A 26,407-nucleotide genomic window follows, 5' to 3' on the forward strand; every position below is an offset into this window, starting at 1 on the left:
GGCCATCTTGTAAATTAGTCTCGGCGGTGTGTGCTGAGAGGCTTCCGGGCCTGGGACCGGCGCCGGATAGCGGGATTCGTTTTTTTTTTTTTTTAAAATGATACCATAGACCGTCCATTCCGTATAAGCAAACAAAGAGTCATGCATCTCTGCACCATTCACGGCTGTACATGGTCCACCGAACTGCTACAAGTTGGTATTTCGTACACTGCGATTTCATGCGTACACCATGCACGAATACCTAGAACGTTGTTGATTCTCCCCAAAGCTTCGAGACCAAAAGCTAGATTCCTTCCTCAGAATACCTACAACTCCATGTGACCCAAGTCCGTACCTCGCCTAGCATTTACCAATGAATAAAAGACCACACTCGCGTCCGAAATGGCTCAACTTCGCAGCACGTTAACATTAGCTGTAAGCACCTCCAGTTCAACCTCCAATCCGCCCGGGACTCGCTCATGCCGAGGAATGGCAGCAATGAGATGTGCCTCAATGACATTGACGCCCGGATGGAGAATGACGTCAAACGCGCGCTCCTGGGGCAGTTGATGAGGGATGGGCTGATGGCATGGTTTGAGAGGCTGTTTGTCGATGAGGACCCAGAGACTGTACTGACGGTCTTGGAGGAGGTCTGGAAGCATTGGCACGATGAAAATACGGTTGATGTGGTGAGGAACGTTGACGGTGCCGGATTGATGCATTTCATGAGGAAGAGGGAGGACGTCGAGGAGGACAGGGTCTCCCGGTTGCATGTTGGGATGGAGTTGGATCCGAAGTCTGGAAATGAGCGCGTCGTTGATGCCTGGGGGGGCCTCGTTAGCGCATTGGCGCGAATGGGTTACGGGATAAATCAGCCTACCCTTTCCTGGAGCACGGAGTCGTTTTGGCTCTACATAGCCGTTTGCCATTGGATTCGAGGACTGTATTTGCGGAGGTCCGGGGGGCGGCGGAGGCGGCGGTGCTTCAACGACAGGTGTTGGCGGTCCCGGAGGCGCCGGCCCAGGAGTTTGAGCGAGCACCGAGGGGGACATTTGCACGCTCTCCTCTGCCTTGAGACCAACATGTGTTGATGGGCTGGGCGAGGGCATCGAGACTGAGGCGCTTCGTGCTGTGTCGAGAGCAGGCTGTCGCGCGGTACCATTGACGTGAGAGCCACCAGCGGGGGATTCGATAGACTGCGCTGTCTGTGGCGTTGGTGAGTCAACAGAACTTCCTCGGCCACCAACACGGATGGTAATTCTGTTTGATGAAGATGGGGTATCGACGGATTGTCCAACCTTCAACTTGATCTTGGGCTGCGCGGGTTCCTGGACCACTGCTTTTGCTTTCTTCAATTGCTCGTTGAACGCTTTCTAGATTCGTGCGGTCAGTGGATTAAGTAGACTACAGCTTGCGGGACCCGAGAGTACGTACTTCAAGTTCTCGGGCCAAGTCATAAATTTCACTGCCCTCTTCATTGTAGAAATATGCATTGTTCCATAGCAGTTTAGCCCTCTCTGCTAAGGCGTTCCAGCTCTTGAAATCGCTGACGCCTGTGGGATCACCACGACCTTGAATGCCCATTACTTCCTTTTGAAGCTTCTTGAGCGACAAAGGATCGGATATGACTCGGTAGTAATCTCTCAACGCACGGGGGGGCAGATTGACGAATGGTTCAAAGTATCCTTCGTACCTAATTCATGATTAGTAAACCGGGAATCATGCGGTGTCTTTAGTATGCATACTCTGGCTCCTTATAACGCAGTAGTTCTTCGACAATCTTTTCCTGCGCCTGCTGGAAGCTCAACCCTTTGAAAGGAACATTCTTGAACTCTTGATCCGGTCGGCCTGCCGGCCGAGCTCGGCGCGGACTGTCTGAATACGACCTTGAGTTTCGCAAAGACCGGCCTCTAGACCGTTTCAGGATGATGGATTTGCGTCTGGAAGCCGGTTCCTCTTCGTCCTCGTCCTCTTTGTCTTCATCTTCGCCATCCTCATCATTTTGCGCCTCCGCCGGCTCTTCTTCGCCTTCGGCATCTTCATCTCCCTCCTCTCCTTCCTCTCCTTCCTCCTCTTCCTCCTCACCATCTTCAGGTGGCAGCGGAGTTGGCACTGCCTGATAGGTCCGCGTTTGATAAGCCGGATTTGTCTTGGTCATGTAATTACTCAATGCTTTTCTGACGCGCTCTGCATCCTCGAAGACGGCCGACGAGCGAGGATAAAACTCTTTCGCGTTTGCAATCATGCGTTTGAAATAGCTTTCTAGTTCTGCGAGATTTTTAAAGTCTCCTTGATTAAGCTTTTCTTCAATAGATGTCAAACAGATAGGCATCCGAGTCTGCTTATAATATTCTGCATTTCCTTCCCGGGGAAGCAGGTGCTCAAAATATGTCGCAACGAGCCGTCCACTGTGAGGCGACGCTCCTAATTAGTCTTGCTTTTCGAAACTCTTGATATTTGCATCACAAGCGCTGCACCTACCTTTTGTCGGCAGTGCGACGTATTTGCTCGAGAAAGGCAAGCCCGTAGGCTGTCGTTGATTCACGGGACTCGCCCTTGGAGAGATCGAACTCCTAGGTGCAACAAGTTCTGTTAGGAGACCCGTAATACTGTCCCATAACTCGAATGGCAAACATTGACTTACTGCTAACTTGCGACGTTTGGCGGACCGGTCATCTGTTTCTGTGGCCGAGTGGCCGTTTGCCTTGCGCTTGCTATCCGTCATGTCGAAAATCACCGATGCCGCGGTCGGGTCATCACACGCAAGCCGAAATTCAATTTGATATCTTCAGGTTCTCAGATTGGACCGGCCTGAGGTACCTTGGTGAGCTGTTACTGGAGCTTGCGAAGACAGTTCAGATTGCACTCGACGCGTGAGTGTGATGTCGCGTTGTATTTGGGGTGCATGAGCGGCGCAAAAGGCTGTGCGAAAGAAAAGATAAATTGAACAACGCGCGATTAATCGTCGCTAGATTATCTCGCAGACTAGCAATGATGTACTGGCGTCCAAGCAGCCCAGAGGAAGCTTAGGATCTCGAATCTGTCCATGACCAGGGCAACGGGTTTGGGGAAGACAAAACGCACGTACCATGCTGGGGCGCACTAGTCCAACCTTGGTAATAAGGCAACAAGGCAGAGAGAGATGCGCTCGGGGTTTGCAAAACGGACACTCTTTGTGCATGAAACATTCAAGTGCAAGGGCATGGGAGACTCCGACTCCGTTGCTGCTAATTCATTCAAATTACTATTCTGTAAATGGAATGTTTTTCAAATGTCGACTACAGCTTTCCTTCTCGCGCTTGAATGGCGAGGTGTGTACAGACCCCCCACCTCCGTTGGCGCACGTGTTGAAGGCAAAAGAACCCGTTATTCACGGCAGCTTTCCCGTCCAATACAGGGCGTCTTTGCAAGTACTCAAGTTTGAATAGATTAATGAGCATACGTTGCTGCAGCCCTATGCTTGCACTGGGACCGTCTTCGGCAGGGAAAATGGATGACCTGGGATCCCAGATAGTGATCTTGCCTATATGATGAGTCAGGTACGCCATGTTAGCATTGATCAAGAGCAGATAACTGCCCTAATCCTCTTCTAGGTGCGTCAGCGACACGATCGTACTGCAAATCCCACCGCGTAGGGCGGGAACGAAAGACGATACTCTCCCCCAAACCGTTGATGCAATTGATCTCGGATCTTTCTGATCAATTATGAGTCTGTCTACCGCCCTACCTGCCCAGCTCGCGGTCTGAACCCAGAGACACCCTCGATACTCGACCTCAATTGCGTGTTGTTCATACGACCGACGCCAATCTCACCGATACTTTTCGATCTGCACAATTGATTGCTTCTGACAAATCTCTACCCTGACTCGGTTGGGTCAGGATTGAAGGATATATAAGTATGAGCCGTCGATGAGGCTAATGAGTGATCTAGGATCAATGTTTGCGTCGATCACACGACAGGAGGGTAGAGCACCGAGTCGAAGCTCTCCGAAGGTTGAGCTAGCTGAGGAGATGCCCTATATGAATGCAGTTGCTACCACACAGAAAGTGATCGAACTACACGTCGCCCCAGGCTCCACACGCTGCGGGCGTTTGTCCGCTAACCAACTCCTGATAGTGATTGTGTCGATAAAAAACGCGTGGCCATTCAAGATATTGAATATGCTAAAGCACACGTAGGCGCTCATGCAACTCAATCATTTTTGGCGTAGCCGCAGCCGCACCTGCGAATAAAACCACATGATTTGTCGGCAACGGACGCGCTCTTTCTTGGCTCTGTAGTGCCTCTTCAGCGACAGTCAATTCTGGTACAATGTCATAGCAAACTGCACCCGTGATGAAGGGTATCTGCAGCGATGGCAACACCGTCTCAGTGTCTACTCCAATTTCTGCCAATATTGCCGCGCCAAACGCTTGGTGGATGAAATATACATTAGAAGCTCTTCTTCAGACTTGACGGGCAGACGATAGCTCTCTGATGGCGACAGATGCCGTGGTTATATCGCATCCAACCTCAAAAATACTGCCAGGGGCCTCGGTAATCCGTACATCTGCGACAATCCGATCGAGCGGCATGTCGAGTACGGTAAGCCAATCCGAGCCGTTCTTCTGTTAGGACAACAGCCGGCATTTTCCTCGCAGAAGAGCCAAGTGGGACCGACGCGCGCGTACCGACCGACCACCGCCCCCAGTGGCAGGTTCTAATGCTCCTCGTCGCAGGCTGGCCAATATCAAGAATCGGGGTCTTGCATTAATTCTCGCCGTTCACAATGACAGATTCCAAGATTCCCGAGGGACCGCCACCCGACTATGATCAGACGGCGTCAGAAGGCAGGGGAGGTTCTCGATCTGCCGGGCCGCTCCGTAGACCTGTTCAGCCCCTCAATTTGCCCATCATCAAGTACCTGAACACCAAGAGAGTCGTGCTCGCATCCGCCTCGCCTCGGCGCAAAGCGCTGCTTCAGCAGGTATAGTCTATGACTGCACTGCTTCAAATTCCCAAGAACTCACACAGGGAACAGCTTGGCCTGAACAACCTAGAAATCACGCCATCCACTAAACCCGAGGACGTGGACAAAGCTGTCTACGGACCCTACGAATATGTTGCTGAAACAGCTCGCCGGAAATGCCTCGACGTCTACACCACGTGCTTAGAGACGCACCTAAAGTCGATACCAGATCCTGATGTCGTTATTGCGGCCGACACAATCATTGTTACTCGAGACGGCCGCATCCTAGAAAAGCCCCGTAGCGAGGCAGAACACATCAGAATGCTGAAGCACATGCGCGACACAGAGATGCATCGTGTCCTGACGGCTGTAACGGTGCTGGCACCTCGGGAAGACGCACAGCATCCCGGCTACTGCATCACGACTCACACGGAGGAGACAAAAGTGTACTTCTTCAGTGAAGCGAACGGCCTACCCGACGACGTCATCGAGGCCTACGTCAAAACCCGCGAGGGTGCAGACAAAGCTGGCGGCTATGCCATCCAAGGCATTGGCGGCATGATACTAGCCGAGAAGATTGATGGCAGTGTGGACAACGTGGTGGGACTACCGGTCAGGAGATGCTTGGCCATGGCCGAGAAGGTGGTGTTTCAACAGGATGCGGATGAGTTTGACGACGGGAGTACCGACGAGGATGATTGATGCAATACAAGACGAAATGCATGGCTCGTACTTTGTCTTTTACAGCATGGTCTATGATGTCGGATAGTGGGTGCACAATAGGGAAGATGCTGATGCTACGCTTGGTCGTGCCAGTTGGCAGCAGGGGAAAATACGGAGTAGATCAGATCGAATCATGAGGGAAGATCCGTAGATTCGTCATGAATGCGACGCTGAGGTTTCTGTTTCTACTCCCGATGAGTTGTTTGAATAATGGCACACTGACCCATAAGCATCCAAGTGCGCTAAAACGTTCCTACTAGAAAGAGGGGTTACCCCTGGCTCAATAGAGATGCCCGACATAATCCGTGCGCAAGATGGGCCGTTTCCTCCCCCGCATTCTCTTAGATGCTTCGTCTTCTTGATTTTCACTCATCCTTGGACGTAGCCGTGATGCACCCACTGTAGGCGCTTTCTCTGGCTGGCTGGGCCAGCAGAGATCAAGCTCCAAGGCCATGGTAGTAATGATAACTACTCAAGTAGTTATTATACACCTGCCCAAATAGACAACAGCGCACGGGCACGAGTAGAGGTCGAGGGTGGACGCTGCAATGTTCCATTATCCATTAAACAGTCGGCGCTAGCACAAAACGCGGTGCGACTAGTCAACGCATTGTGCATGTGATTTTGTATGGAGACATGTTGCCCAAAGCCTCCTGGTAACAACTTCCGTACACTGCCTGCCAACTACTAACTAGGTAGTTGACCCGAGTTGCTCCTTCCTCTGCCCGTAGGTCAAAAACGTCAAATACTCGTTCGAGATCGTTCGTGGCCGGTCCCAACCCACTTCTGTTCCACATCTCGCCACGAAACAAATAGTCGACTTGGTTCTCGTTTGTCGCTCCTTGTTCTCTATAGACCCCCTCCACGTCAAACCGAGCCGGCACGTGGCAAACAATTTCGTCTTGACCGTCGTCATACCCGTCCCGCTGACGCTCGCCCACGCTGAACGAGCCATGTCGTCGCCGAATAATACATCAACATCGTCCAAGGAGAATGCCGCTGTCGGAGCTGACGAGAAGCCTCGCCTGACCGAAGAGGAGAAGAAGCAGAATCATATTGCTTCAGGTATGGTGCCACCCGACTGACCTTGTCTCTCCACCCGCCAGCATCCAGCGCCGAGCATCCCAGTATTCTCTGCTCGGGGCGAATCAAAGCTTTCCCCCTCATCGTGCATGCCTCCAACTTGATTTGTCAATCGATGAGCCTTTTCGTCTCCTGCTTGCTTTTGTTTCCTATCACTGACATGTCTTGCTCGAATAGAACAAAAGCGCAGGCAGGCCATTCGCGAAGGCTTCGACCGCCTAACTGAACTTGTTCCCGGTCTGGAAGGCCAAGGCCGCTCCGAGGGTCTTGTGCTGAAGCGCACCGTCGAATACATGCGCCAACAAATGCAAGAACGCCGCGCCCTCATTGCGCGCATTGAGCAGTCGGGCGGCCATGTAGACGACGAGCTCAAGAAGTTGATTTAATCCCAGGTGCCTGCCCGCCCCCTTACGACATCCATCCCCCCCCCGGGCGGCCGACCGTTTGCCCCCAAGCAAAAATTATCGCCCCCAGGAGCCCCTTGGTGTTTTCTTACCCGCCGCCATTTGCCATCTAACCAGCTGTCAACCAGGGTCTTGAACGATCAGACCGACGGTCGGTTGAACGGTTGAATCCCACCTACGCGCGTCCCGACGGAATCGAGTCAACGTAAAATGCGCCCATGGGCCGCGCTACAACTACCACTTCCCTTTGCTTTGTGGGCACCAGAGGGGGAAACCACATTTCACAATCAAGCATTGCCATCAACCCGTTGGCGGGCTTTGTGTTGAGAATACCGTGCACTAGCCATGTGCCTGTGCTTCGCATGCCTGTACGATTCTAAAGAACGAGTCATGGGGATACTCTGCATAATCCCAGCTTTTTGAACGAGGCATGAGCCGAACGTCGTTGCGGGTCAACGCACAACCATCCTTCATTGCCATTATCGTGCCAGCCTGGTGTTTTGAAAGGGCCGGCGGAGTCAGTACTGCGCTGGGCCAAGGAGTGGCTTTTCCCCCCTCTCATGGCATGAATTTCTGTTTGGGTCAGCGATGTAGATATGCGACTGGTATACTGGAAGAGCAGGCTGGTCACAACACAAGTTTTTTTTGCGCCCATGTCTTGTGGAGTTTCGCGACGGATATTACATTGTACAATCCGTGACGCTACATAGTCTACAATGTACAAATACGTGTTATGCTCTACACTATTCGAACGCGTCGGCCATGTTGCGCATCTTGTCACGCATCTCCATGGGACTCATTCTCTCCTTGCCCAAGCTTACTTGGCCATTCTTGACGTCCTCTTCGCCCACGACGAGGATCTGGCTGTACCCGTTAGTCCGCGCTTCTCGGATCTTGGAGCCGAGGGAGCGAGCGCTGTGGTCGACATCAACCGCCAGGCCGGTCGGGTTCACTGGTCCGTCGGGTTTTGTCTGGCCTGCTTCCTCCTTCAACCCGAGGAGGACGTCCTTGACCTCGTCTGCCCAGTCCAAGACAGGTTGTGATGTATTGACCGTGAGAATGATGGCTTGCCGTGGGTTGAGCCAAAAGGGCCATTTGCCGTTGTAAGACTCTATGAGAAGTGCCATGAGCCGTTCCACCGAGCCCAGCACCGCTCGATGAATCATGACTGGTCGCACGGGGCCGTATTCCGCCAACAGGGCGAGGTCGTTCGTTGTCTCCCCCCGCGCTTCGTATTCCGGTGCGGGCGCCTGGTACTCAAGCGCGAAGCGCTTTGGGAGCTGGAAATCCAACTGGATCGTAGCAGTTTGATGCTCTTTCCCGTCCGAATCCCTAATGACAATGTCAATCTTGGGCCCATAGAAGGCACCGTCTCCCTCGTTGAGGCTCCACTCCATGCCCGACGAGTCCAATGCCACCTTCAATCGATCCTCGGCTCTATCCCACTCGTCCTCGGTGCCGATGAAGTGGTCCTTTGGCCGCGTAGATAGGGCAAGTCTGTAACTGACGCCAAGGCGAAGAACGCCATATACAACCTTGACGAATTCCAGTGTTTTCCTGATCTCTTGTTCGACCTGCGAGGGGCGGCAGAAAATATGGCCATCGTCCTGGTGGAACCGTCGTACACGGGTCAGCCCAGATAGAGCGCCTGAGATCTCATTTCTGTGCAGAGGGCTGAAGTCGGCATATCTAACTGGCAGTTCGCGATAGCTGCGGACTTTGGAGGCGAATATGAGACAGTGCCCCGGGCAATTCATTGGCTTCAAGCCGTACTCGTTGCCAGCTTCCGAGTCGGGCTCGGCCGGGCCGTGATGGCTTCCGCAGCACCCGCCTGGATCATTCTCAGGTGTGCTCGTGTTGCCGATGACGGTGTACATGTCGTCTGCGTAGTTCTCCAAGTGGCCCGACCTGGCCCAGAGGGCTTTTTTGTACATCGTTGGCGTGATGACTTCCTGGAAGCCATAGCGGACGTACTGCTTTCGGATGAAGTCGAATAGTCGGTTGAAGATTTTGGCTCCGTTTGGCAGGAAGATTGGCGATCCGGGGCTGTAGGTGGAGGTGATGAAGAGTTCTTGCTGCAGTCCTAGTTTTCTATGATCGGGAGGCTGGAGCTTCTCGGGCTCTTGTGAGTACTGCCGTCGACAGAGACAGGCGGGACAGGTCCATCGCGCGCGCGACAGGCCCAGAGCCGCCTTTCCGGCAGCCCCTGAGCGTATCATGGCGGCGATCGCTGTCAATGGCGGTCGCGGGCCACTGTCGACGCGCCTGGAGTTTCGGCGACTTGTGTCTGTCGAGAGGTGATGATAGAAATTGTTTGGCGAGGTGAGCTCATTACTGGAAATGGCAATTGAAATGGATCCACTGGCATCGCTGGCTGGTTCCCCGTTTTAGGGGTCCACCACAACGCAAGTCGCTCGAGTCCGGCTTTTCCCTCGCTTCCCTCTTGCAGTCAGTCACCCCCTTATCGAATGCAGATCAGCAAGGCCGTGCTTGCTCAAGCGAGTTGTCCGTGTTCAAATGGTTTGACCGTCACCCCTCCATGTCAACCCCACCAGATTTGCCCGCGGGACTTTGCATCCGCGTGTCGGTCAACAAGTCAGCTGCAACCCCACGGCCGTTGTTGGAACCACGCCGAGTTTTTTTTATGTGATTGCCCCCCCTGACTTTTCCCTTTTTTTGGTTTCTGTAGAAGCCTACAGTAGGGAGTAGCGGCTGGTTGTTTCTTCGTCCGAGCAAAGACATCATGAGCTTTGCCATCGAGGTTCCTGGCGAGGCGAATCCCCTGTCCCTCGAAACGCTTTGCCACGCGTTGCAAGCTGCCACCTCGAACGACTTCGCCCAAAGGCAGACTGCCGGGCAGCAGCTTGCATCTTGGGAACACACACCGGGATACTACTCATCCTTGCAGGCAAGGCATTTACATTTGCAAATGCCAAATGGCTGCTGACCAGACTCCAGACCGTATTCCTCGACAAGTCTACCCCGATCGGTGCGCGGCTCCTCGCCGTCATTCAACTCAAGAATGGAATCGATAAATACTGGAGGATGTATGCTCAGGTCAAGAATGGAATACAGCCGGACGAAAAGACCTTGATCCGATCTCGGCTCTTTCAGGGAACCATTGACGAGGACGAGCGAGGCCTGGCGCTGCACAATGCCCTTGTCGTGGCAAAAGTTGTGAGGATAGAATACCCCACAGACTGGCCCGATGCCTTGTCCAGTATCATTGGTCTCCTACGATCCAGCAAGGATGGGAATCAGAAACACCTGCACGGAATCCTGCAAATTCTTCTTCGAGTGGTCAAGGAGCTGGGAACCGCTCGCTTGAGAAAGTCTCAGACAGCGTTGCAATCCGTCACCCCCGAGATCGTCTACGTCTTGAATGAAATTTACACCGAAAAGACTGCCCTCTGGTTGTCATTCGTGTCCAATTGCCAAGGCTCAGGAGAGGACGCCAATGTTGCGATGCACAACAGTCTGTTGTCTCTCAAGGTTATCAGACGGCTTATTATCCTAGGCTATGAGAGACCGCACACTGACGAATCAGTCGAGAGGTTTTGGACAGTCTCTCAAAACCAGTTTGGCCAATTGCTCAACCTCGCAGGCCAGGAATCCACCATACCTCCCACCTCCCAAGACCTTGTTGGCAGGCATCTTCTTCAATTTACAAAATTGCATATAGACATGGCCGAACAACACGCGGCGAGTTTCTCCATTTTACCCAACTCCCTCCACCTCGCGCGCGCGTACTGGGACTTGGTGTCCAAGTTTGCAGAAGTCTTTGATTCGTCAGACGGCATTCGTCAGGGCACGGGGGATGCTGGTTCATCCAAGTCCAAGATGGAGGGACCTCTGCAAGAACGGCTGGCGCTCAAGGGTCTACTCCTGATCCGTGCTTGTGTGAGAATTGCGTTTCAGCCGGTTCAAACCTTCAAATACCGAACGCCTGAGACCAAGGCAGAGCAAGAACAAGCCAGAAACATTATCAAAACCGAGCTTCTGAAAGACGATGTGGTCATTCAAATGGTCAACTCTATCATTACACACTTGTTTGTCTTTCGACTCTCGGATCTTGAGGCGTGGGAGGAAGATCCCGAAGAGTGGGAACGGCAGGAACAAAGTGAGGGCAATGCCTTCGAATGGGAGGTCCGGCCATGCGCAGAAAAGCTCTTTTTGGATTTGCTCACAAACTTCAAACAACTCATTATACCGCCATTGCTGTCATATTTCCAGTCTGCGCAATCGCCACAGGCCGATATCGCCACGAAAGAGGCTGTATATACCGCAATGGGCTTGGCTGCTGCCCATGTTGTCAACGTGTTCGACTTTGACGCCGTTTTGTCGTCAACGATTGTGAACGATGCCCAGCAACAAGGTGGCTTGCACAAGGTCTTGCGGAGGCGCATTGCCATTCTAATTAGCCAATGGGCACCTGTTAAGCTGGCAGGTGCTAGCAGACCATTGGTGTATCGTATCTTCCAGCATTTTCTCAATCCCAACGACGAAATGAATGATTTGGTAGTGCGAATCACGGCAGCAAGGCAGCTGAGGTGGATTGCAGACGAGCTCGACTTCAGCGCCGAGGCTTTCTTGCCGTACACTGCCGACGTCCTCTCTCAACTGGTACAGCTCATCCAGTATGTGGAGGTTGACGAAACCAAGCTGGCCATTTTAGAGTCCGTTCGGATCTTGGTAACGCGCATGGAAGATCAAGTTTCACAATTCGGCGACCAGTTAATGTCTGCCCTTCCAGGCGTGTGGGAGAACTGCGGCACCGAAGAATACATGATCAAGCAGGCGGTCATTGCTATCTTCGCCGCTCTTGTGATGAGCATGGGGAACACTTCGCAACGTTATCAGAACTTGATGATTCCTCTGATATCCGAGGCTGCGCGACCGGGGTCTGACATTCATGTCCATCTCATCGACGAGTCACTCGAACTTTGGAACGCAATTCTGATGCAGAGCAAAGCGCCCCCTGCACCGGAAGTCATTAACCTTGCGGAATTGGCTCTTCCCTTGATAGAGTACCAATCAGACACAGCACTCCAGGCGCTTACTGCCATAGAGTCGTACGTCCTGATAGCTCCGTCTGCGATGTTGGAGGACAAGCTTCGCAGGCCAACCCTGACTGCCCTCTCTGGCACACTCAATTCCAAGAGCCGGGAGCTAGTTCGTCTGGGGACCATCTGCATCGAGTATCTTGTCCGAGCCGCAACGCAGATTGGCGGATCGACGGGAATTTCAGTAATTGTTCAAGACATGCTGGAGATAGGCTTCGTGAACCAAATCTTGACAAATCTCCACGATGCATGGGAAGCACACCAAACGACGGGTCCTAACAGGAAGATTTCCAAACTCAACACCATTACGGAAGGAGACTACCTGGCCATACTGGCACGGATTGCCCTAGCCGAACCCAGTATGTTTATACAAATGCTCACTGCACTCGGAACCCTCGAGCAAGTGTGGTCTTGGCTTTCTGCAGAGTGGTTCTCCTACCTCTCCAGCATGGATCACCTAGAGCGGCAAAAGCTGTACCTCCTGGGCCTCACGAGACTGATTGAACTGCCATCTCCCATGCAAGAGCTCACATTGGACAAGCTACAGGACTACCTGGAGATGTGGACAAACGTCATTGTTGAAGTCCAGGAAGGCGAGCTGGGTGGCCATGACACACTTGTATGGGGCGGGTTGGAAACGTCGGAATATGATACCCCCAAGATGATGATAGAACAACACACTATGGCTAAGGACCCGGTCCATTCCGTGCCGGCATTCGCATTTGTGAGTGCCAGGTTGCAGGATCTAGTAGCTAGGGTTGGTGGCGAGGCGGCGTTTGAAGAGAAGTGGGCGGTAAACGTCGACAAGGATGTTCTTGAAAGATTTAGACAATTGGCAAACGCGGCAAGATAGGGAAATATGGGCCTACGATGACAAGACGTAGGATGACACACCAGGTCACCAGATGTGATAGGAAGGGCGCAATTGGCTCGTTGTTCATCATGATGCGCGAATTGGGGACACTTGTCCCTTGTACCTAGTTTCAATGCTAGACGTGCGAGAGAGCAGTATTTTCCGATCAGGAGGTTGCGATACACCGCCAACGAACAAGACGGGACGGAGCTGCTCAAGATCATCATCGCTCACAGCCTAATTCTGAGCCGACACAACAGCATATCTCACCAAGCCCAGTACAGCCCCGAGCACAATAGCAAGCGCGGCCGGGACCCCAAAATGCCTCCCACCGACATATGCGGTGGCCGTGATGACAACCCACCACGGATCGTCGCCGAGACCTTTTCCTGATTGAAAGCCTTGATCGATATAGCCTACCTGCCATATCCGATACACGGCCGTGTATATCAGCCCAACAGCACCAGCATTCACCCCCCTCAGTCCGGACTTGACCCACGGCTTGCTGCGCACGGCGCTCCAGAGGCCCATGGTCCCATGGACAAGTATGATGCCAGGGAGAAAGATGCCCAAGAATGCCAGGATGGCGCCTCCCACGGAAGAATGCTTGCCGTTGATGGCGGCCAGGCTGCCCAGGAAAACGGCAAAGTTGAAGTTTGGTCCCGGGAAAGCCTGCGTGATGGCGAGGCCGATGAGAAAGTCGCGAGGGCTCACCCAGCCTTCTGCGACGACGTACTCTCTCAGGAGGGGGATGACGACCGGCCCGCCGCCAAAGATGATGGTGCCCGCGAGATACAAGTTTGCAAAGAGCTTGAACAGCATGGGCGGCTCGCGCAAAAGGCCGCGAAGGACCATGACGACGACCAAGGTGAGGAAGAAGGCCGTGATGACTGCCGTCCCGGCCTTCCAGGAGAAGTCGAGGCGGTATTCCTGCGGGATGGCACGAGGCTCGGGGTTCTCGGGAGCAGCAAGGCGGCCTTGGCCTCGCTCACTGGCGACGCGTCCCGCCTCCCCCGGCGCGGCCCGCCGCATTGTCATTCTCATTCTTATTCCCATTCTCGCCCACCGGCCGCTCAGGACGCGAGCTGGGCGGTGGAGCCAGCGGTGGTCGAAGGCGACGGTCGCGCAGCCGCACAGCATCATGAGCGCCGGGAAGTACCACAATGCCTTGTACAGCATTCCGGCCGTGGCCGCTGAGAAGACCAGGATCCGGGTGAGGCGGTCGGTGACGGCCTTGCCGGAGAGCTCTACCGCTGCCAGCGCGATGACGCCGACGGTGGCGGCGTTGAGGCCGGACAAGAGCGCGTATGCCGCACGCGGCAGAGTCTCCTGGATGTTTGACACGCCAATGGACAGACTGAACATTCCTAGTGCGCCAGGTAGGCTGGAGGGGGGACAGGACGCAACGCCCTCAGTGTCGCTTCTCGTGTAGTCCACCTAGTCTGGCTGCGTATCGGGACTCACCTACCTCCACGTGAGAAATGCGACGACGGCGGCAAGCAAACCCCCGTGGATGAGGTTGATGCAGTAGAGCATCTTGGTGCTTGCCGGACCGCATAGCGCCTGCGAGATGCTGAACAGCTCTTGATACTGTCACGGCTCGCGTGCCGCTCAACCTCAGTGTCGTTGGCTCGAAGCAGAGACGGGGAGGGGGGCGTACCATTTGCTCGTCTATCCATCCTAGCTTCGAGACGAACCTGTCGTGAAACTAGGTGTGCCCGTCGTCGGTCAGTCCTGGCCCCGACTCCTGGGAAACCGACACGGCTGGTTATCTTGGGCACGTACAATCTTGAAATGCACTGGCGGTCCGCCGAAAGCAGAGAAACCCAGGTACCAGTTGAACCTCGTCGCTTCCCAGGCACGGCCGAGGCCCCTTGGCCGCGAGGGATCGCGGCTATTTGTGGACATGGCGCGCATCAAGTATGTAGTTGATGTCGCGGGCGTCTTGGGGACAGTTTGCAGTCCAACGACTCGGTACGAACTACACGTGTAGCATCAGATGCGGCTATTGCGTCGCCTCGCCGCGGTTTTTGTTGTTTTCTCTCCCTTGTCCCCCCTCTCTCTCCCTGCCTCTCCCGAGGCCCCATTCAATAATCCCTGATCCCTGATCCCCGGGGCATGTGGTGTGCTCCAAGAACCGGTATTGGCCAAGTAGAGACAGCCACACGTTGCGCCATCGCTGGCGACCCTCACAACTTTGAACTGTTTTTGCATGTACATTGTATCACGACATCACGCTCCGTGACGAGCCTCTTTGGGGAGCGGGAGCCTGTCGGCCGCCGCAAAGACCAGACTAACATATCGGACATCTACATCTAGGGTCGATCCGGTCAGTAAGCAGCCTCACCAAGTACCCAGGTAGTCATGACTTACACGTCTCTTACTGTAGCCAGGGCACCTAATGTTATTTGTACAGCTACAGGGAGAGTATGTGCTTGACAGGTCGGTCTTGAATAATCAGTGACAACGCGCAAATAGTGCTCAGGATACCAGTCAGCGGATGGCCGGGTGTGATTACTACTTCACAACCAGAATTGGTGCAGTCGGTGCTGTACTATTCTGAACCTGACTGCTAGAACTGACAACTCCTCGCGGCTGACATGGGCGAAAAGAGTGCGCCCAAGAGGCCCCAAGACGGCGTGCATCTATCTACAACCGGCCACTCCCTTCCGGTGGTATCTTGACAACAACCTTCCCCCAAGTGCCGCGGCGCGACAAGGCGACCAGGGCGTCCTTGACCCTCTCCAAGCCGACAAACTCGTCATCCGTATATTCGGTCCCCCGCAGCTTGCGCTCCTCGACCAGCCTCGTGATGCCCTGCCACACGACGGGGATGGTTTCCCTCTCGTTGATGCTGTACGCGCCCCAGTGGATGCCCACGAGGGAGATGTTCTTGAGGAGGACCTTGTTCATGGCAACCTTTTCGATGGCGCCGCCGGCGAAACCAACAATCAGGATCCGGCCGTTCCACGCGGTGCACTTGGTGGATTTGTCCACCAGGCCGACCGGGTCGAAGACGATGTCCACGCCGCGCCCCCGGGGCGTCAGCTTCTTGACCTCGGCCGGCCACTCGGGGTCCTTGTAGTCGAGGACGTGGTCTGCACCAAAGGACTTTGCAACCTGCAGTTTCCGGGGGGTGGAAGCCGTGGCAATGACTCTGGCGCCAAACGCCTTGGCGACTGCGCGAGCGACGTCAGCGTACGACGGCGCCTCGCCGGAGCGAAGAGCGGGCGAGCTGGGGGGGGGGGGGGGGGGCCGCCAGCGGCAGCATGCACCAGCACATGGTCGCCCTGCCTCACGCGTGCCCGGACGACCAGGGCGCCGTAGCTGGTGGGCGCCGTGATGAACAGGCCGGCGGCCTCGGCGAACGACCAGCCCTCGGGCACCGGCAGCATCGACGCCTCCTTGGCGACGCACCTCGTGGCATAGGCTCCCTGCGACGCGCCAAAAACCCGATCTCCAACGCGGTACTTGGCCTTGCCGGAGCGCCGTGGCGTGGAGACGACCAGGCCGGCGAACTCGGCGCCAGCGATCCACGGGAAAGCTGCGTGCTCGGTGAGCGAGGCGTCACTGTCACTGCTCCTGGGTCCCCCGTCTCGGCGGGCGTCTGGGGAGTGGGCGGCATACGTGGCTGGCTCTGGTACTTGCCGGCAATCTGGAGGACATCGAAGAAGTTGGTCGCCGCGGCGCGAACCTCGATCACGTATTCGTCGTCTTTGGGCACCGGGTCCGGCAGCTGGGACACCCTGAGCTCCGTCGGAGACTGCACGGCAAGCAGACTGGTCAGTTTGTGGCTGGCGAATGGGTGACTGAGTGCGCTTACCTTGACGTATTCCGCAATCTGTATGCCTTTCATGTCGAGTCGATGCGCTTCGAATCGTATATGCTGTCAACGAAAATTGATATCGGACCGGGTATCGACTGGGACGATGGGGACTGGAGTTCAGATCGAGTCGGCTCGCGGACGAGGCCCGGGTTGATGAAGGGCGTTGCGGGGAGCCGAGGCATCTTGGGCTGTCGCCGCCAGAAAACGGCTGCCGAAACCGCACCGAGTGGGGGTTTCGTTCGGGTTATCATTGTCGTTGCCTTTGCATGCTTGTGTTGCATCGCATGGCAGTTGTCATGCCTCGCTTTTCCGGGTCCCTGGGAGTCGACATTTATACACTTTGCAATGATTAGAGCGTACTAGGCATTGCCAATGATGCCTAGCCTTTGGCTACTCGTAATATCTGGTTGCTGTACTTACTATTCGATCACTACTAGCCTTTAGGCAAACCATCTCGAGTGATTGCTATAGGGTAGACCCTCGCCGAGTGCCCACTGGCAGGGTACCTACGTCAGGTACGTACCACTTGATCAAACGGATCCATGCGGCTTCCAAGATTGTCGTCTGCCATCGCCTCTTGCGTGCACATTCGTCTGCCTCGTCGTATGCCTCGTCTTCTACGTACTGTCAATCCAAGTTGTCGTATTCCCCCATCATCTCTCATCTAACCCGCTAGATTGCACATCGGGCGCAGCACCAGACTTGACCCTTGCGCACTTTCGAGTAATCCAACTGTCCTCGGAAAAAAGACGAGGGCCCCGTGCTACCTAATGTTGGGCAGAGGACCATCTAAACCTCGCCTGGACTTGGACGAGGCACTTCAAGGCTGGGCGCTTCGCGGACTCTGCCCCAAGAACAAGAACCCTGTTCCTGTTCGGACGGGTCGGGCAGCTGGGGCTATCCTGAATCTTGATGATCCTCCCTCAATCACACCTTTCCATGTTCCCCAAGGAACGGGCATCGCCCCCAAAGACGTCACGTCAAAACAAGCTGTCTGCCTTGCTGCGCCGGTGGCTTGACCTCGACGCTCGTATGTTGCTCGCATCATGCCAGGGTCTGGCCAATAAGTCAATGCCCGCCCCGGATCTCACAGCCACCCAACTTTGTGGCCGAGCGGCTTTCCCGCACAACCATCGTCAATGTCGACACTGTCACAGGCCTGGCTGCCCTTGTGGCATCTGTTCCTGGGCCTTGTCTTCACGCAGGTCGACCGGGCTGTGTGGCTCGAGTCCTACGGCTTTGGTCCTACGGCTCTGCTGCAGTAGTCCTAGTCCTCCTGCATATGCAAGCGACAAGAGCTGGATCAGGGCCGAGGACAGGTCCAGTCGACAGTCGACGCCTGGTGGTTTCCCTGCAGCCTCACTGTACCCCATTCCAAGGAATATGGACCCGTGTCAAACACCTGGGGCTTCGACTTCGTGGCCAGTGTTTCTCTCTTCTCCTTTCAACTTTGGAATCACTATTTCCAAGTTGTGTGGCTGAGTGCGATCTACTCTTCGTTACCTTCTCCTCAGAGCAGCTGCTGCCACCATGGACAGCGGTAGACCGTCTTCGCTTGACGAGATCAGCATCACGGCTTCAGCCTTGCGAAGATTTGCTCGGACCCCTACCGGCCATCGACTAGGCCTCAGGCGCTCAACCACCGAGTCGACATCTTCATCGTCAACCAGCTCCTTTGAGCCAGATCAACCGCCGCCCTGTGTGTATGAGACGTTCGTAGGCTGTCCTCTGAAACCAGCCCGGTGCAATGCGAAGACCACATGCTGATTGTTTGAAGCTCTAGCACGCGTGGCACCCTGTCGGATGAATGTGCTCTGCATAGATTCATTGTATGGGCTGCGGTCAAGCGAAATGCTTGTCCCAAGATGACCTCCGAAGAGCGCCGGGAATGCCCCTTGTTCGGCTGCCGCGAGCGCTTCCCCGACCATGAGGGCTTGCTGCAGCATCTCTACGATTGCAAGTACCTCGAGCATGGAAAGTACTGGTGCTATGACTGTGGCAGGGTCGAGACGTTCCATGACATAAACAAGTGCCGACGCAGCCATCCTTCCAAACGGAAAAGGTTGATCTCTGTGGCCAAGTCCTTTCTCTCCTCCTTGGGGAGACCCAAGACGCCTACGCCTTCGCTCCTGGACCTTGAAGTTGAAGACAATCCGTATAGCTACGTGTACCCTGTTGAGGACGAGTGCTCGATAGGGGCACATCCAGGGTTCGAGCTGCAGTCCAATGAGATTCACGAGATCGCTTCAAGTGAGGTCACGCTTCCTACGATTCCTGAAGACAGGCAGCAAGATCACTTGAGCCGATCATCTTCTGCGCCTTCCACATATACCGCCCATACACAACCTCTTTCTATTCATTCTCGAAAGTCCATGGCTGAGAGCAGCTACAGAGCTTATTTGAATCGGTCTTGGTCGCCACATGTTGAGACTGTTTCCCCAGCAGATCTTGTGAAGCCGGACTCGGTGAATGCAGCCGCAAAGCCAGCATTGCAGCTCAACACAAGAGCCGCCTTTGATATTTCTCAAGCTCAATCGAGACGTCGAACTAGCCACCTGCAGCCGACTTCATCTGTCAGGTCAACCAGTAGCACGACGAGCACGAATAGCACGAACAGCACGAACAGTACCTCGAGCACGGCCAGTTACACCATTTCTCCCACGTCAGTATGGTCTGGATCTTGGGGGATTGGGACTTGTATCGAGTCCAACCTTACTTCTCCTGCCGACGATGTGCCGAACTCCGATGATGTCTTGCCATGCTCGCACCCTTTACCTCCTCATCCGCATGCCGACGACGTGAACATGGCCTTTTCAAAATTCGCGGACGAATCCACTGGCTCAATGGGCTTGACAGAGCTCTCTGCTGATGTCCCAACGGTGCTGCATCTCATGGATGCCAAGCAGTCAACTGCATCTACCGTCGACCCTCCTGTGCTTTCTTCAACGGAGATCTTGCAGCCGGAAAGCTTTCGAAGTGAGAGCCAGCAACCACAGCAACTGATTGATGACCTCAAGCGACGTAATAAGGGACAGGCCAGCCCACATGAACTTGTACATTCAGCGCGAGATACATGGGATCTTCACGTGTCGGACTCACAAGCCAAGTTGCGACAGTTACGCCGCCCTGGGGAGAACCATGTGGCCTCAAACTTTTGCGGCATGACGGCGAATTTTGTTGCTTTTACTGGTTTGAAGACAATGTCAGACATGCTTCGAGGCAAGCAGCCGCAATCGCCGTCGGACGTCTTATGCTTCCTGCACATCGCATACTCACTTTGCTTCGTGATACATGGACAAGATGCTACAAGGTGGTCGACGGAATTTTTCAACCAGGCTGCAATCTATTGCTCCTGGATGACGCTTGAGAACAGGTTTGCGTACTGGCAAGTTCTCGACTTTCTTTGGACACCTGGCGATATGACCGGCGAAGACTTTACGAGCATTCAGCAGCGATGCCTGTCTCGGCCTTCATCTACCGCAAATGCCAGGAACAACAAAGAACCCGCTTACCACAACAGCGTCAGTGACCCGTTACTTTTCATTTCGCAATACTTCTTAGACGGTATGGTTGTTGGATGTTATGATATGAACTTGTAGGCGCAGGCTGACACACCTTGCAGAATTGGAATATGCCGCGCTTCAAAACACGACAAGGCCAGAAATTCAAACATCCAGCCTCTGCGTACAACATCTGGAAACTGATAAACTTGCCACGATACCGAATTCTCCGTTTGTAAATGCAGCAAGGAATCTGATTTTATCTTCGGCTCAACAGTATCACAATGCGGGTGGCTTTTTCTCTAGCATGGAGGAACTTTTGGATAGACTCGAGTCCAACCACATCTCTACAGTCCGCCAACTTGAGCTTGAATTGCTGCATCTTGGGAAAGTAAGAACGATTCGAGGTTCCAGCTGCTGACATGCAACATGTAAAGGCTGACCATGTCCACAGACCCAACTACCGCCGGACTTGTGTGATGTTTATGTTCAGCACGTTTGGGAACACATCGAATCGCTTCGGATTCAAGATGGCCTTCGATTACCTTGCAGACGACGATATAACGAGCTTGCTATTGAGCTAGTGGTATTTATCATGCACGCCTCTGATAGCCGAGCCCTAGATTCCAGCAAGGTCGAGGCGCAACCCGAGACACCGGACCATTGCATGTCCGGCCTGCACGTGCCTACTAGTTTTGCTTTCAACGACTTGGTTTCGTTGCAGCCCTGTTTTCCATCCAGTGAGGCGTCTTTGGGTTCCATATATGACACTGAACAGACAGCGGTGAACCAACAGCAGCCGCTGTCTGCTCCCACCACGCCATCTACCATCATGTCGGCGCCTTCTCAACCCCCCACGTCAGGAGACACAACATTGCCGTACAAGGAGAATTCCGACATGTGCTGTGAAATTTGCGGCTACAGACCAAGGGGAAACCCCCAATGGTTCCGTGGCAGCATGGCCAAGCACAAGAAGCTAATGCATGCCAAAACACCTCCCAAGATCTATCCGTGCCCATTTCCGGGGTGCAAGAGTCAGTATAAAAATCGTTACGACAATTTGCAACAACACCAAAACGAAAAGGGGCATTTTGTGGCCGGACAGGAGAGTTCCGCAAAGAGCCGAAAGAGAAGAAGGCTGGAATAGGGCAAGTTGAGGATGACGCAGATTTTGGTGCTTCTTTATGAACCCACCCCTGTCTTTTTTTTTTTTTCCTTTTCCATGACATATAGAATGGCAGGCTGGTTTGGGAGGGATCAAGGATGCAATGTTTCACCGTCTGCAAGACTCAGCAGGCTCTGGGTTCATGCACGGTGAAAAGGGTATTTAAGTAGGTGGGAGTCGTAGAACAATTTTTGGATCAATTAGGTACTCCGTACGGGGCCAACTGGTCATTGGCTATTGGTGCCAAATAGAAAGGGACGGAACAATCCATAACATGGTTTCCTTGACTTGGCGGGGCGGAATGCCTATGGCATGAGGGAATGCCGGACTGACGAGTTGCATGTCAAAAGCTAAAGCCCCTGGAGATGCCGACCGCAACAATAGTTAGACAGCGCACGTCATTATGTGGATGACAATGGACAAAGACTTGGAATGCGAAGTGAAATATATTGTTGCGTGGTTAAGAAGCGTGCATAATCCGATAAGACGCAAGCCTTCGGTACGGAAGGTACGTAGCACGGGAGGCGCTTATCATACGGCCATTGGTGCGCGACACTGTTTCGAAACTTGACGATTGGCCAACCAGCCCTCACGTCAGACTTGGCCAAAACGTGGAAGTCACGGAGTAGGTACGGAGTAACTACAGCGATTGGCGCACGTCACGTGGTGGGGGAGTTCTGGGGTTTGGCATATCCATTCCTGGCCGACGCCGCGGGAGAGGGAGGGGGCGTCGGCGGGAGAAGGGTAGGGGAAACCGGAGGCTGGCCCAAGATTCGACCCGAGGCCGGCTGGATGTCTGTTTCGCTCGCGGGCCTGCAGAGCACAAGACTTGTTGTAACTGATGCTTGGCGTGACGCGGAGCTGGTCGATGACGGTGGAAGCGGGCAGCAGGCAGCAGGCAGCGGGCAGCGGGCAGACGGACTGGCGCACGTCGATTCCCATCAGTCAGTCCCTTGGCCCACCACATGCACCATGTCGTCCGATGCAGCGCTAGAGATGTAGCCACACGTCTGGTCAAGGCTGCATCCCCCCAATCTGTCGAGTATATATATAGTGAGGTCCGGACAGATGCCATTCTGGCTCACGAGGCCGCGCATGTTTTGCGACCAGAAAGCCGGCGGAAGGCGGACGGGCGTGTGACGGGGGACGGGACAGGCGACGGTTTGTCATGGAGAGGCCCTTGCTGGGCCTTGCTGGGTCTTGGTCTTGCTGGGCCACGCTGGGCCACACTCCAGTGGCCCATGCCGCGCCATGCCAGGCCTCGATGGCCCTTGATGACCCCCGGGGAGCTGCCGACATGGAATGCCAATTTGTCCCGCCGGGCAATGCCAAAACCTCTCCCGTCGAGGGCAATATGGCGAAGATCGATGCAAAAAGCATCTGAACCTTGTCGGGCTGGAACTCGTACGCCTCGCTCCCATTCGACCACACAATCGCCTCAGTCTCCACCTCTCGAGCGTCAGCCAACGAGCATTCGGCCTCGAGCTTACGCTTCTTTCTGCCCTTGCCACCTCCGCTGCGGCCACCAAGCGTTGAATGAGCGTCGAGTTGATGGGAAGCGCAAAGTGCTCCAATCCCCCCAGCTCCTCCCTTCCCTCTGCCCACACCTCTCCGGGCGCGCACCTCCACGCACCTCCACGCACCTCCACGCCTCCTCCCAGCCCATTTATCGACACCCCCGAACCAGGTCCAGGGTTTCCATTGCGCAGTCCAGTTTCTTTTCAACGTCCATCAACAACCCAGCGGTTGACGAGGTCTTCAAGACGGCCGAGATCACGACGAAACGACCGCCGACAATAACCCGCGACTGCGCTCGAACGCCGCCTGAGAGAGGGGAGCGGATGCGGGAGCATCATCGACGACGCGTTTCCGGCCTGCCCTCAACCACGGCTCGCCCCTCGACGCTCTCCGTTTGGCGACGTTGAGCCAGGTGTCGTTCGCTTGTTCTTTTTTTTTTTTTTTTTTTTTTTTTTTTTTTTCTATTTGTCATCGACCATTTCCACAGAAGCTTTGCGTTCCACGCGCCGTTACGACGACTCGGTGCCACTGCCTCTCCTGCGGACAGACGCATCATGTCGAGTCTGGGACCGTCCGGCTCCAATGCCCACGGGTTGAACTTCTCGCAAGCTGGCCTCCGGCGAAGTGCTGGATTTCCTCCAACCCACGCAAATCAGCATCAGCATCAACCTACCAAGCAATCTCCGGCTCCCCACGCCGCGTCGCCATACCAACCCCAGGGCTACACGCCTCAGCAGCCTCCCCAAGGCACATATCCGCCGCATCTCTTTGCACCACAGGTCAATCCTAACATTCCCAACGGCCATCCACCTTCGCGAACTCCAAACTCACACATACCGCAAAATGCCCTCGGTGTTCAGCGGCAGAGGGCGGCGCCGCCGAGGCAGCAGATGCCGCCTCAGCCCAATCCGCCACCCATGATGTTCCCGACGTCCATGAGTCAGTCGGTCCAGCATGATCCAATTCTATCCCATCAACACCAGCAGCAACATCCTTCCCATCAAGGCCACCCTGCGCATCCCAGCCATCAGCAACACGCATCTCATCACCAACAGCAAGGGCATCAACAACACCCAGGACAACACCCAGGACACCAACCTCATCAACAGCAGCAACAGCAGCAGCAGCAGCAGCATCAACAACATCAGCAGCACCAACAACATCAGCACCAACAGCATCCAGCACATCCGACACACCCGGCACACCCGGCACACCCGGCGCATCCTGCCCATCAAGCTCACCAGACTCATCCAGGCCATCCAGGCCACCAGGGACGCCAAAGTGTCCAGTCTCACCAGACTCATGGCCGCTCGCAACAGTCAACGCCGCAGCAGCAGCAGCAGCCGCAGCCGCAACAGCCGCAACAACAACCGCAACAACCGCCTCAGCAGCAACAGCAACAACAACAACAACAGCAGCAGCAGCAGCAGCAGCAGCAGCAGCAGCAGCCACCGCAAGCTCAGGTAACGCCTCAGCCTACTCCACAGCAGTCAACGCCTCAGCCGCCTCAGCAACAAATTCCACCACAGCAAATACCACAGCAGCAGCAACAACCGCCTCCTCCTCAGCAGCAACAAGTCCAGCAGGTCCAGCAAGTCAACCAGGTACAGGCATCCCCCCAGCAGCCCGCTGCTCAGGTTCCCCAACAGCAGGGAAATCATGCGGGCAGTGAGATGGATGTGGACGGTCAAGATGGAGACACGTCAGAAGTCAACGGTCTCGACTCAAAGCTCCTAAACGACCCTTCCTACGTTCCCACACAGCCTATGGGAGAAATGATGTCTCCCCCGCCCGAAGGAGGTAGCTTTCCAACACTAGAAGCTGTGCAAAAGGCCGTCCTGCGTTATTGTACATCTGTTGGCTACGCGATTGTTATTGGTCGCTCCAAGAAAACGGTGCCCGGTCTCAAGAAGGTCCTGTTTGTTTGCGACCGCGCTGGCAAGCCACCCAGTAGGGTGAGTCCGGAATTCCGCAAGCGCAAGACATCATCGAGGAAATGCGACTGTCCCTTTGGCTTTTTCGCCATTGAACAGCGTACCCAGTGGACGATCCGCTACCGCCCCGACCCGACGCATCTGCAGCACAATCACGGGCCGAGTGAGAGTCCTTCCAACCATCCCGCCGCCCGAAAACTCGATAGCAAGATGGTGGCGGCTGTCAAGCAGCTGAAGGAAAACGGTACGCGAAAGCCGTCAAACGGCTCGAAATCCACCAAAAGTACTTCTGCTGACCATATCGCAGGGGCAGGCGTATCCGAAACACTCCAGATTCTGCAAACCGAAAACCCGGACTGTCATTTGCTGCCGAGGGACATATACAATGCAAGAGCAGCCATAAATCGAAACCCACAAAAGGTGGCGACGGGACTTGCGGAGAACAGGCCGGCGATATACACAAAACCTCAGCAATCGCCAGAGGACAGGATTCGTGCAGACCTTCGCAGAGAGCTGGCAAAGGCACGAGAGGATTTGCAGAAGATTGAAGAGGAGAAACAAAAGGAAATCGACGCGCTCAAGAGCCAACTGGAAGCAAAAGAGAAGCTCATCAAGAGATTCGAGATGTTTATTGACATATGTAACGAGCGGGTCATGGTTCAACGAGAGAGACTGGCAGGGCCAGATGGCAACTTGGCAATTGGCGGAAACTCGGTGGTGTGACGTCTGTCTGGGCCACGCCCACTGTTTTGCTGCCACTGGTTGTTGTGCTCTTGTCATACTTTTTGTCTCGGAAGGGAGGTCAGGTCGTTTTATGGATCACGGAGCCATCGGTCCGGCTGGTTGGGCGGCGTTTTATGTCGGGACGACTCTGCCTTTGGTGTGGGAATGCGAGCTAGTGATTTCTTTTCTTTGCTCTTCTCGACGGAAGCTTTGGAGCCCACATTTCTCAAGGTGTGGAAAACAAGACAGGAGCGAAGAGGAGAGGGCAGAGGGCCGAGGGAAAGACGGGGAGGACGGGGCGGCAAGTGGAAATAAAAACGTGGGATTGCTTGGAGTCTTGTTGATTTTGGTCGTGTCCCCCCCCCTTTTTTTTATTTTTTTTTTCCCCTGGGAGTCTGAGAGTTGACAATCATACTTGGTACATATTTGTTCATCTTGTTGCCTGGGAGTCCACGACCCTCCAGAAGTATTTGACTAGATGACACGGATGTGACTGGCCACGAAAGCGACGAGAAGATGAGGACTTGGGACGGCAGCAGTAAGGGCAAGGGGCGGACGAGATGTCGCGGTGTGAAGACTACGTCGGCTGCCGTGTGCTTGGTTGGTCGACAACTACTACCTGCGCGAGTACTTGGCATCTAGAGGTACTCGACTACGGAGTAGCTGCGACACAATGCGGCCCCAGAG

The 26,407-nt window shown here is 54.6% G+C and overlaps 9 protein-coding genes across 9 annotated transcripts; 5 read left to right on the top strand and 4 right to left on the bottom strand.

The window, feature by feature from the left end:
• Window positions 1-386: 386 nt before the first annotated feature.
• MAM_06095 (Bromodomain protein) lies at window positions 387-2,704 on the bottom strand (the record flags this gene model as incomplete). Its single annotated transcript, XM_040824893.1, has 6 exons — window positions 387-802; window positions 860-1,352; window positions 1,414-1,672; window positions 1,725-2,387; window positions 2,461-2,552; window positions 2,624-2,704. The coding sequence occupies 6 exons, from the start codon at window positions 2,702-2,704 to the stop codon at window positions 387-389; spliced, it is 2,004 nt and encodes a 667-aa protein (XP_040677056.1).
• A 2,044-nt stretch (window positions 2,705-4,748) lies between these two features.
• MAM_06096 (Maf-like protein) lies at window positions 4,749-5,630 on the top strand (the record flags this gene model as incomplete). Its single annotated transcript, XM_040824894.1, has 2 exons — window positions 4,749-4,946; window positions 5,001-5,630. 2 exons carry the CDS (start codon window positions 4,749-4,751, stop codon window positions 5,628-5,630), a joined length of 828 nt encoding a protein of 275 aa, XP_040677057.1.
• Window positions 5,631-6,604: 974 nt separating this feature from the next.
• On the top strand, window positions 6,605-7,120 carry MAM_06097 (Helix-loop-helix DNA-binding protein; the record flags this gene model as incomplete). The annotated part of the gene is made up of 2 exons (XM_040824895.1): window positions 6,605-6,716; window positions 6,912-7,120. The coding sequence occupies 2 exons, from the start codon at window positions 6,605-6,607 to the stop codon at window positions 7,118-7,120; spliced, it is 321 nt and encodes a 106-aa protein (XP_040677058.1).
• A 761-nt stretch (window positions 7,121-7,881) lies between these two features.
• Window positions 7,882-9,357, bottom strand: MAM_06098 (Threonyl-tRNA synthetase, class IIa; the record flags this gene model as incomplete). The annotated part of the gene is made up of 1 exon (XM_040824896.1): window positions 7,882-9,357. One exon carries the CDS (start codon window positions 9,355-9,357, stop codon window positions 7,882-7,884), a length of 1,476 nt encoding a protein of 491 aa, XP_040677059.1.
• A 524-nt stretch (window positions 9,358-9,881) lies between these two features.
• On the top strand, window positions 9,882-13,054 carry MAM_06099 (Armadillo-type fold protein; the record flags this gene model as incomplete). Its single annotated transcript, XM_040824897.1, has 2 exons — window positions 9,882-9,899; window positions 10,097-13,054. The coding sequence occupies 2 exons, from the start codon at window positions 9,882-9,884 to the stop codon at window positions 13,052-13,054; spliced, it is 2,976 nt and encodes a 991-aa protein (XP_040677060.1).
• A 237-nt stretch (window positions 13,055-13,291) lies between these two features.
• On the bottom strand, window positions 13,292-14,962 carry MAM_06100 (Chromate transporter; the record flags this gene model as incomplete). Its single annotated transcript, XM_040824898.1, has 4 exons — window positions 13,292-14,438; window positions 14,523-14,644; window positions 14,715-14,762; window positions 14,840-14,962. The coding sequence occupies 4 exons, from the start codon at window positions 14,960-14,962 to the stop codon at window positions 13,292-13,294; spliced, it is 1,440 nt and encodes a 479-aa protein (XP_040677061.1).
• A 741-nt stretch (window positions 14,963-15,703) lies between these two features.
• MAM_06101 (Alcohol dehydrogenase superfamily, zinc-type) lies at window positions 15,704-16,910 on the bottom strand (the record flags this gene model as incomplete). The annotated part of the gene is made up of 4 exons (XM_040824899.1): window positions 15,704-16,225; window positions 16,330-16,598; window positions 16,682-16,817; window positions 16,878-16,910. 4 exons carry the CDS (start codon window positions 16,908-16,910, stop codon window positions 15,704-15,706), a joined length of 960 nt encoding a protein of 319 aa, XP_040677062.1.
• A 1,500-nt stretch (window positions 16,911-18,410) lies between these two features.
• MAM_06102 (uncharacterized protein) lies at window positions 18,411-21,527 on the top strand (the record flags this gene model as incomplete). Its single annotated transcript, XM_040824900.1, has 4 exons — window positions 18,411-18,592; window positions 18,664-20,444; window positions 20,503-20,771; window positions 20,835-21,527. The coding sequence occupies 4 exons, from the start codon at window positions 18,411-18,413 to the stop codon at window positions 21,525-21,527; spliced, it is 2,925 nt and encodes a 974-aa protein (XP_040677063.1).
• A 2,090-nt stretch (window positions 21,528-23,617) lies between these two features.
• MAM_06103 (Transcription factor, FAR1-related protein) lies at window positions 23,618-25,720 on the top strand (the record flags this gene model as incomplete). Its single annotated transcript, XM_040824901.1, has 2 exons — window positions 23,618-25,241; window positions 25,305-25,720. The coding sequence occupies 2 exons, from the start codon at window positions 23,618-23,620 to the stop codon at window positions 25,718-25,720; spliced, it is 2,040 nt and encodes a 679-aa protein (XP_040677064.1).
• Window positions 25,721-26,407: the final 687 nt, after the last annotated feature.

This window comes from Metarhizium album, assembly GCF_000804445.1.
Source record: "Metarhizium album ARSEF 1941 chromosome Unknown scaffold_18, whole genome shotgun sequence".
In the NCBI taxonomy this organism is placed as follows: Eukaryota; Fungi; Ascomycota; class Sordariomycetes; order Hypocreales; family Clavicipitaceae; genus Metarhizium; species Metarhizium album.